This window comes from Rhinoderma darwinii, chromosome 11 (genome assembly GCF_050947455.1).
Source record: "Rhinoderma darwinii isolate aRhiDar2 chromosome 11, aRhiDar2.hap1, whole genome shotgun sequence".
NCBI classification, from domain to species: Eukaryota; Metazoa; Chordata; class Amphibia; order Anura; family Rhinodermatidae; genus Rhinoderma; species Rhinoderma darwinii.
In genome coordinates, this window is record NC_134697.1 from 18,022,613 (window position 1) to 18,034,314 (window position 11,702).

General features: G+C 40.2%; 1 protein-coding gene across 1 annotated transcript in view; it reads right to left on the bottom strand.

The window, feature by feature from the left end:
• LOXL4 (lysyl oxidase like 4) overlaps positions 1 to 9,247 on the bottom strand; it is a 57,751-nt gene extending 48,504 nt beyond the window's left edge. The window contains exons 1-3 of the mRNA XM_075842370.1: positions 8,921 to 9,247; positions 7,239 to 7,408; positions 1,932 to 2,140 (exon numbers count right to left, since the gene is read on the bottom strand). Coding sequence (XP_075698485.1) covers positions 1,932 to 2,140; positions 7,239 to 7,408; positions 8,921 to 9,206 — 665 coding nt within the window. The 5' untranslated portion in view covers positions 9,207 to 9,247. The remainder of the gene's footprint in view (positions 1 to 1,931; positions 2,141 to 7,238; positions 7,409 to 8,920) is intronic.
• Positions 9,248 to 11,702: the final 2,455 nt, after the last annotated feature.

Below are 11,702 nucleotides of genomic sequence, written 5' to 3' on the forward strand. Positions count from 1 at the left end.
TTGCTAACAGAGGAAGGAACCCTAAATCGGGCAGATGAGTGAAATCGACCCCCTCTATTGGGGGAAAACGTAAATTTTATTTTACTTTAGCACAAGGCCTCAACATAACAAAATGTGATAAAAGTAAAAGGGTCAGAAGAGTTTCAGAATACACTGTGTGTGTATAGGTGTATGTATGTATGTATGTATGTATGTATGTATGTATGTATGTATGTATGTATGGTGTATGTATGTATGTATGTATGTATGTATGTATGTATGTATGTATGTATGTGGGTGTGTGTATGTATGTATGTATGTATGTATGTAAATGTATGTATGTATGAATGTGTGTGTATGTGTGTATGTATGTCAATGTATGTATGAATGTGTGTGTGTGTGTGTATGTCTGTATGTCTGAATGTGTGTATGTGTATGTATATGTGTTTATGCATGTCAATGTGTGTGTATGTATGTATGTATGTATGTATGTATGTATGTGTGTGTGTGTGTGTGTGTGTGTGTATGTGTGTGTGTGTATGTATGTCAACGTGTGTGCGTGTGTGTGTGTGTGTGTGTGTGTGTGTATGTATGTCTGTATGTCACTGTATGTATGAATGTGTGTGTGTGTGTGTGTGTGTGTGTGTGTATGTATGTATGAATGTGTGTATGTCTATATATATATATATATATATATATATATATATATATATATATACACACACACACACACACACACACGTGTTTATGCATGTCAATGTGTATGTATGTGTGTATGTATGTATGTATGAATGAGTGAGTGTGTGTGTGTGTGTGTGTGTGTGTGTGTGTGTGTGTGTGTGTGTGTGTGTGTGTGTGTGTATGAATGAGTGTGTGTGTGTGTGTGTGTGTGTGTGTGTGTGTGTGTGTGTGTGTGTGTGTATGTCAATGTATGTATGAATGAATGTGTGTATGTATGTATGTATGTATATATATATATGTGTGTGTTTATGCATGTCAATGTGTATGTATGTGTGTATGTATGTATATATGTATGAATGAATGAATAAATGTGTGTGTGAGTGTGTGTGTGTGTGTGTGTGTGTGTGTGTGTGTGTGTGTGTATGTATGTATATATGTATGAATGAATGGTGTGTGTATGTATGTGTGTGTATGTATGAATGTATGTATGAATGTATGTGTGTGTGTATGTATGAATGTATGTGTGTATGTATGTATGCATATGTGTCAATGTATATATGCATGTATGTGTATATATGCATGTGTGTGTATGTGTGTCAATGTATATATGTATGCATGTGTGTGTATCAATGTATATATGCATGTGTTTGTATCAGTGTGTGTGTGTGTGTGTGTGTGTGTGTGTGTGTGTGTGTCAACGTACATACGTGTTCCACAACAGAATGACTTTTAAAGCAATGATGACCCTTTTAAAAAAAACAAAAACTTGTGAGGTAGTGACCCCACCCCCCCTCCCCTGCCATCACCGCACGTTTTCCTTTAAAGATCATTTCTACCTAATATCAAAATGTTCACCTGTAAAGATATGATAAGATACAGAATATCCTTGAGTTTTTTTTAAAATTCTACTCTACAATTCTACATTTTTTAGCTATGCAGCAACTATGGCGCCATAACAGTTCTCACAAGACTTCATACCCAGTTTTCCTAATGGCAGAAATACAGGAGCAGCTGATGTATCGCTGCATAACTGCTGTAGGTAAGTCTGTCCTCTAGGAAAGCCGAGTGATGTTGGTAGTCACCCAGCTTTCCTAGAAATAGATAACAAATAAATTACTGAATACAATGTAGAATAACAACGACTTATTTTGATCTTTGCTTGGAGACCCCTTTCCTGTGTACGCCACTGTCTTCTATTCAATAATGTAGAACTCCAAAAATGACAAAACTGCTGGTGATTCATACAAGCGGGAGAAGGTGTGAGGCTTTACCTGTAAAACTTGATGTTGGGGTGAACTTCTCCGGGAAATCCCATCATCCCGCAGACCACCCTGCTGTTATCAATGGTCCAGCCATGGTCACAGACCTGTCTCCACCGTCCATGATGTTTCACTTCAACGATGCCTTCTGTGACAGGGAGGCTTGCCTTGGCACGGGCAGAAATGGGCTTAATTCTAACCTCCTCGATTTTCTTTGTGTGCTGAAAGAGTTAAATAAATAAACAAACCACTATACACAAATCACTGGATGCATGTAGCACTGTTCATTCTGATCCTCCAGGATCAGGAATAGAATTAGAAAATTACAGTAAAGACTGACACAGGCAGAGCAGTAGAAGTGAAGGAGCATGCGGCATGTTATTATCAATTCTTCCATTTACTATTAGATTGTACAACTTGACTATATACAATTGAATAAAACGAATACATGAAATTATGGGATTACGATATAGCAGAGCTGACCTGTATGTATAGCGGTATGCAGGCATATTACATCCCAGCATAGGAATGAGGTAAGAACTGGTTGTCTATGTTGAATATGACTTGTTTTCTCCCTCATTACAGTATTTAGAAGAAACGTGTTCAGTTCTGTCGTATTTGGGATCTTTAAAAATAATTGCTACGGTTGTGCGACTTTAGGTAGTGGGATTTAAACATTCTTCTAGTCATACAGGCCCATTCCTGCAATCACATTACTGTCAATGGAGACGTAGATACTTTTTTTTCCAAGTCTTGCACTGACGTAGTTGAGCTAAGTTTGTCAGCTACAGGACAGGATGGGTCTGAAGTGAGGAGTCTAGCACATCCCGTGGGCAACTCACACAAAGGGAATATACCAACCTGGGCACAGTGTATGGCGAGGCTATTTTAACACTGTTATTTGGACACTGTATGGCACTGTTTGGGCACGGTATTGTAGCATTATTTAAACATTCTATGACACAGTTATTTGGGAATTGTATGGTGGCATTAGTTGGGTACTGTATTATTTGATCATTGTATAACATTGTTATAGGTGTACTTTACGGTGGTATTATATGAATGCTGTGAGACACTTATTTGGGCACTGTTATTGGGGAACTTTGAGATTATAGTTATATATTTTTGTCATTGCCTAACATTGTTACTGAATGGTGATATTATATAAACACTGTGTTACGCTGTTATTTTGGCACTATATAGTATTGTATTATGTAGGCACTGTATGGCTTTGTAGTATGGGGACCATATGGCAGAATTATTTCGACACTGCATAGTACTGCTGTTTGGGCAATGTTGGGAGATATTTAAGCAGTGTACGGTGGGATTATTTGTACAATGTATGGGGGGTTATGTGGGCACTGTATGGCTCTGTAGTATAGGGACCATATGGTATTATTTGGACACTGTGTGGTAATGCTATATGGGCAGTGTAGGGAGGTCTTTAAGCAGTCTATGGTTGTATTATTTGTATACAGCATAATACGGTTTTCCAGGCAAGGAATAGTGGAGCTATGTGGGCACTGTATGGCCCTGTGGTATGATGATCATATGGTGGCACTATTTGGGCTCGGTTTAGTACTCTTACTTGGGCACTGTATAGCTCTGAAAAATTCTCCCTTTTTCTTCTTCAAATAAATAAATGGAGGATCTGCCATGCAACTCCCCTTCCATGCTCAGATGCCTCCCCAGACCTTGAACGGACTCTAGTCAGGAAAAGCAGAGCCGAGTTTGTCCTTTCGTAGAATGTGGTGTCATTTGGTATACACTTTTGTAGCGTTACAGGTAAAGCTATTTGATGATGTCCCTAACAGTTAGGTGACAAATTCAGCTCTTCTACATCCGGGGGCATCTACTTCTTGACAACAATATGTCATGAATGTGCTGATTCCACCCACCAGACATGAAACGACTGATCTCATCCAGTGGCAGCTTTAGAGAAGTTTCAGGAATGCCTCTGAGACGAGGAAACACCGCTGGTATGTCAGGCCGGGGTGGAGTGAGGTAATGCAGGCGGACGCTCTATGACACTATTCATACACACAGTCAGTCCGACTCTGTGCGCAGTTGTTGCTCTTGGAACGCGGCCGATTGAAGATTTCTATTTTCATTTACCCAGAACAGGCTCAGTGTGCCAAAACAGCAGGGGAAAAATATTTCAGTGACATGTCCCATGTGCTTTATTGGTAGCCCTGGAAGCTTAACCCCTTAATATCAGAGGTGTTTTGGGCTAGAGTTTAAGGATTTTATTACTTGTGTGTTTAGTAGCTACGACTTTTATTTAGAAGTGTAATTTTTTTCCTACTTTGAACCCCTATCATTTTTTAACAGGGACCTGTCATGTACCCTACATATGGAGCCCTGTTTTCTTTGGGCATAATAATCCCCCCCCCCCATGCATCCGGCTACCGCTGGAGAGGGAGGGGGCAGATTTACCAGGGTTGAGAATATAGTCTTATCCCTGGATGTAAGTCATTCACTTATCTGTGCGGTTGCAGTAGCTGCCTGTCCAGGAGGTGCAGTCACACGAGGCAGAAACGTTGCAGAAAGTTCTGCGACTGATAATCTGTTGTATTTATCTCAAGGGGTTTGATTTGGCGGCAATCACATGTATCTTTGCTAGCCTCCTTCAGATGAATGGGACAGTCGCAGAAATTTCGGCAACAAATCTGCCTTGTGTGAATAGACCCAAGTCATGTCACCCCATCGAAGACAATTACCAGCCATGTAATAGATGGTCATGCTGGGTCTTCCTGAGCTTATTAAGGTGAGGGTCTCAAATGCGGGAACCTTCTCTCCATGACATCCATATGCACTAATAGGGAATAGGAACAAGGGATGTCCTGATTGTACAACCCCTTTAAATTGTGGTACTAAAATATGTTGTCTCACTGAGACTAGAAGTTGGCCTGGCCATCAATATGGAAAAGTAGTAGAACATGCCGGCCATTCATGTAATACATGTCCTAATGGTGCAGATGAAGGTATTGTAGTGGTGAGACTGGTTTTGCATAAATCAATTCCTTTGATGTATAAGCTATAAACAAAGCCGCCACATATATATATATATATATACACACACACACACACACACACACACACACACACACACACACACACACACACCAAGAAAAAGAGGAGTAAAGGATCAGATCCCCCTAGTCCTATATACAGTACATCGTCTATATAGCGCACCATACAACCCTGTATGGGGAATGCACTGACTCACATGGTAACAATATAAAGGGAATCACAGGGAACTTTCAGACAATTAGAACTTTGTTAATGAGGACAATTAGACCTTTATTATATAAAGCTATGAGCCGTGCTTATAAAAATAACAGAACAGGATTAGTAACGTATAATGAATTTCACATTAGTCTAATTTCCATTGCAATTAACTGAAAGTAATTGTGGTTTTGACATTTAGCGCTGGTGATCTCATGATCTCTATTGCGCTGCCATCGCGAGATCTGAACCTATTGTGATGACACGAAGAGGTCCGGAGGTTGTTAACATGGGGGGGGGGGGCTTCTTGGTGTATTTGCATCTATAATATTTTACTGTTACTAACTGGCAATTTTTGGCATTCTCATTGACATATTTTTAAAAGTGATTTTTGCTGGCATTTATTAGTCTTGCAGTTCTCAGAGTACTGGAACTGAGGAACCTCCAAGATGCCTGGATCCTCAGGGCCCTCTTCTTAAAGGGGTATTCCCTGTTTCTATTTATATGGCAGGTCACTAGGATATCTCATAACATTATGATCGGTGCGGGCCCGACCTCTAGAACCCCTGCCAATCCCGATAAGGAAGAAAGCAAAGTCCCTTCGGCATTTCTCCTGGACGATAGCAATTGGACCCTTACCAATCATCACTAACTATGCTAGGAAACTCCTTTAACACCAAAAAGCCATGTCACTTTATATAATAAAATAAATTATATTATTTTAGTATATAAATGGAAATGTCTTAGGCCATAGAGTAAACATCAGAGCTGCCCCAAGGCACAGGCCTCTTGTGAATAATTGAAAAGGAGTTCCCTACTAACACAACATCTCTGCAATACCAGACACAACCCATGGACAGGTGTGGCGCTGTTTATTGAAGAAAGCAGCCATATTTTTTTTAATTCTGGCCAAGCCCTCTAAATCATGACCTGTTGGGGAAACTTAAGGACTGGGGTTGAGAAACATTGTGCTAGATTATTGGACTGCCATAGAAAGGTATATGATACACACGTGTGTAGGGTAGAGCACCTTCATGAGGAAAACCTAAAATAAAACTACGAATATAAAATGTGCCATTATTCAGAGAAGTTTCCCATTTGGTTATCACTGCTCGGTCTTCTGCTTATTTCCTTGTAAAATTCCACATTACATTTCAATTTATGTTCTGATTAAAAGTGTCAGATTATCAGACTTTCTGGATTGTCAAATGACGGAATTTTACTGTATATAGAGGTTTGTTCTGGAGCCTGAAACTCACCGACCACATATACAGAACTTCAGTGCTATAAACGGCCGGTACAGAGGGGTGATGTTCAATGTGATCAGATATTTATCTAGATCCTAACACGTGACATTTGAGGGCCCAGTATAGAATTTTAGGGTCTCGTTATAGAATTTTAGGGTCCCATTATAGAACTTGAATCTTTGAAGAAAATGGAACCCCAGCATACACAAAGATTCAAGTTCTATAATGGGACCCTAAAATTCTATAACGAGACCCTAAAATTCTATACTGGGCCCTCAAATGTCACGTGTTAGGATCTAGATAAATATCTGATAACATTGAACAAGAAAAAATATTGGGATGCACTCCTCGATTTGTTTGTGGAGCTAGTAGGGTAGGGACGAAATGCCACAATATGAAGAAAATGGAACCCCAGCATACACATATTGTGGCATTTCGTCCCTACCCTACTAGCGCCACAAACAAATCGAGGAGTGCATCCCAATATTTTTTCTTGTTCAATGTTATCAGATATTTATCTAGATCCTAACACGTGACATTTGAGGGCCCCAGTATAGAATTTTAGGGTCTCGTTAAAGAATTTTAGGGTCCCATTATAGAACTTGAATCAGGGCCGAATAGCTTCAAGCCTCATCTCTACCTGTTAGATGACAGACATCGACAGTTTGGGTATTTTTTGCATTAGATCCTATAGAATTGATGCATATAATGCTCGCTATGATTTTGGGCTGTAAATTTTGAGTTATTGTTACTCTTTAAGTTCTAGGTCAAATAAAATGGAGTTCTGCACAGAACGAGGTGACATTAGTGATGAAGTGCAGCCGGGTAGCTGTGTAGTGCTTACCTGTGCAGCGATTGCTTGAAGCTGTTCTGATGGCCTCAGCCGGGTTGTTGAACAAAGAATCCCAACATCCTCGGAGTGCTTGCAGTCAGTGACACCCCAGCCGTTTGATTCACATTCTGCCAAAGAGCTCTCAGCACCGGAGCAGCGCACGTTATCCAGCCAGATGGGGCCTGTGGTAACAAAAAAATACATTAAAACCATGGCAGTGCATTGTAGCACTTACAGGAGACTTGCATAAAATGCACATACATATATATATATATATATATATATATATATATATATTATACACACATAATATATATTACATACATACATACATACATACCATGCACACACACTAGTACATTACTTATCCTGTACTGATCCTGAGTTACAGCCTTTATTATTCTCTGGAGCTGCACTCCCTATTCTGCTGGTGGAGTCACCGTGTACATACATTACTTGGCCTGTACTGATCCAGAGTTATTGCCTAGTTTTATACTCCGGAGCTGCACTCCCTATTCTGCTGGTGGAGTCACTGTGTACATACATTACTTATCCTTTATTGATCCTGAGTTACAGCCTGTATTATACTCCAGAGCTGCACTCACTATTCTGCTGGTGGAATCACTGTGTATATACATTATATTACTTATCCTGTACTGATCCGGAGTTACAGCCTGTTTTATACTCCAGAGCTGCACTCACTATTCTGTAGAAATCACAGCTTCTTCATGAGACAACACCTTTAATTTTAATTACAAGCTAAACAGGACATGTAGAATATTGCAATAATTCAAGTAATAAGATGATTTATTACCCATAAAAGAAAATAAAACTTTTTCCAGCGTAGAACATACAGTTTTCTGCCAACGTGGTTTTCATTGGTATTTGCCCACTCATAATTGGCTACTCTTTATTATAAACATACCATACACAATAAAATATCCATTTTTATTTACAGATTGCAGACCACAGGATAAGACTACACACAGGGATTGTGTAGTCTGTAACCATGGAGACGCATAAGTCTACATAGGAGCTGTATATACAAAATGGTAGAATTTAATTTTTTTAATTAAGTTCTGCGTGGTACCTTTTTATTTATGGATTTCCATATGGTGTTTAGCAGTGGCATACATAGAGCACTGGGTTCACCACAGCAAAGCTAAAAATGTTGCTTGACACCAGCCCACTCCTAATCACCTGCGACCATAAGTCCTGGCTCCATCATCCCATTATTATGATATAAGTACATTTTCTACTTTCTTGTTTGCCAACATTGCAGCCCCAGCTGCAAAAATGTGAATTTTTTTTGAAAAAAGGCCCTTGGTACGAGCACCATTAGTACCATATTAATTCTGTATGAGTTTCTCAGTGCGAAAATATGGCCAACCTGGATTAAGTGTCCTATGTCCAGGAGCCCTTGGTCCAAGTACCTTCAGTACGAGTACCATATTTATTCCATATGCGTTTCGCAGTGTGAAAATATGGAGTTACATGTATGTATGGAAACCCCCATACATTAGCACACTATTATGGATACGTAGCACTGGTATAGATAAGTAATAAAGTCGAGAGCATGAAGTCTAGGTCTACGACAGATTATTGTTGAGGTTCCGCTTTTCACAACACGTAGTAAAATATCGTACATGGTATTAGGTTATGTCGTCATATAACATCATATAAATGGTACTTACCTTCTCCTTGTCCATACTTCGCACTATGTGCCCAATTCATGGCCAGTTCAAATCCCAGCTGCTTGCAGACCACATGAGCCACTTCTATGTTGAAGTCATCATCGCATACTGTGCCCCATTTACCATTATAAAGAACCTCCAGGCGACCTTCATTAGGAACTCTTGATGCCCCAGCTAATCTCAGCTGGACTTGTGGGGCCCCTGCTTGGAGCTGTTGCCAGCATAAGTCTATCAGACACGATAGCGATGTAATAAATAGTGATACGGAAAGCTGGAACACTTTCATGACTTTGTCTCACAGTGAATAGCGGATAAATAATTTTTGAATTTGCACCTATGGGCAGAAGAAGAACATAATCCATATTAAATGCATGCGATATTGCAAACATGAATTGAGTTTTTGCAATTAGTTCACATATCCAACCCATGTGCACTGTCAAAGTCTCACAATGTTTACAGCAGCACAAAGTATTTTAGAAGAGGGCTGGCTTTTTGCTGAGCACTGATCTGCCCACTTAAAAGAGGTGGTCTTCATGAGGAAACACCTAATAGGGCATATGGACATCATAGAGAGGGAAGTTCCCCTGCTCAGGACCCCTCTCTATTATTTAGAGTGGAGAGCCTCTACTAAAGAGCGACTTCCATCCTAGCAGAATCTGCGTGACCACATATTACAAGGGATCCATTTGAATGGGCGCCATGTAATACTACATTTCCCCTGTAGTGGCCACTGTAGGGAAAAATGTGTGGCTGCAATTTCTTCCACTGAGAACAGCTGATTGCTTGGATCCCGGACTCACAGAGATTGGCAAGCTATGGAGACAACCCTTTTATTACATTGTGGAAACTAAAAGGTGGGGAAAGCCCAGGAAAAATAAACCCACCATTCTCTAACTCAACCTATCCGACCTAGAAAATGATACCCACCCTCTGCAGTCCCTTGGTCCTTTTTATACACTCTTGTTCCATAAAGGGGGGAAATGTTATATAAAGTGGGAAAGATAAGCTGCAAATGAAGGGGAAATGTGACGTAAAATGTGATATTTAACTAATTACCTCCTATCATTATTCATTTATTACTCCTTAATGTATTAATGAATTAAAATGAGCGGTACCAAGCCATAGAATTTTTGATTCTTCTTCATAGTTATTGGGGTTGTTAGTTTTTGACAATTCCGTTTAGGTAGAAGGTTCTCCTGACAAGAAGCGGATTACATGGTGTCCTGACGCTGTGACCTACCGTGATCAGCTGTGATCTTTGGGGGAATCTGGCAGCAGGTGTTTAATTCGCCTGCAGTGCCTCCACAGGAGACATTAAGCATTACATGTTGCCAGTAAAATCAATTGGCTGTCCATATAATGCATGAATGTTCCGGGTCCTCCACAGTGAGAGATGCTCTATGTCGGGGGTCCAGAGTGAGGAACATCTATTAACTACCCAAATGGCATATTTGAAAATGGGTTTTGTAAACGAAACAATTCCTTGGAGAACTCAACTTAATGGGCAATGGTGGTAATCGTCTCCTGTGAATATTGGTGCTCGAAAGTCTAGAATCTACAGAGGAAGCTGGATGTCGGAGCTCTGATGGGAACATGTAGGTTCCTACTCAGCTTTCTCAGTAATAAACAGTACAGAAGACGGATCGGGATTCTTAAGATGAGGACAACTCAAAAAATCCTTTTTAAAGCATTAGTACATTAACTACTGCATCTTAGTCCATACCCGGACTACAAAGTCGACTTCAGCCGATGGGCAATAATCGTCCTGGTCACATTTATTACACTGCTTAACAAGCCATTCCTCCATGTTTTTAGAGGGGAGTATTTAAGATGAAGTGGCATTAACTTAGGATCATTAGGGACTGAATAACCCATACAGACACTCCTAACAGAGCTGACCCAGTTTAAGAATTGTAGTCTGCACACCTTGATTGTGTTCAAAAATTATATTTATTTGTTTCTCAGGATAAATGCCAGAGGCTATATGTGCGACATCAACGTTTCGGTCGTAAGACCTTCGCCAGGCACTGAGCCGTACTGGGGAGTTGATCGATCTGAGTGTACAATGCGTAGTAGCGCTGCTATAAATTGTATTCGGCGGCTTACCGCAATTTTTGAACACAATCAAGGTGTGCAGACTACAATTCTTAACCTACATCCGGGTTGGGACCCTACCTCGAGCACCAAAAGATACCGGTGCTATCTGAACACAACCATAGAGCTGACCCAGTGCCAGTCAGACTCGATCAAGTCACATAACTAGACAAAAATACTCCAAAAATCACAGCACCTCCAATACATGACAGCGGCTGGGGTGGTTTCAGGGCACAGCTGGGATAGAAAAGTAACATACGGTATATTTTATACAATAAAATAATATTAAAGGAACACTCCGGGCAAAACGGATAGACTGTGTTATGCCTAGTGCAACCCCTGAGGAGGCGGAGCTTGATAAATCTTTGCTGTATTATGCTCCGCCTCCTCAGGACTCTGACGTTCTTTGAATCCCTGTATCATTCACCACCTCCTTCAGGCTCTGCACAAGTTCATAACTTAGATGTGATTAATATTAGGTGGATCCTGGGTGTCAGAGACACATAGGACCTGTCTTCAGCCGAGCCGTTAGTTTAGCTGAACTGACGGAATCGGCTGAAAGAGAACGATACAGCTTCTATGTATACAGGATACATAAAAGCTGTATCGTAAAAAGTAGTAAAACTATTTTTTTATAAAAATCAATCCTGTCAAGGGTTTTGCTAGCATATTGCAATATTATATTAAA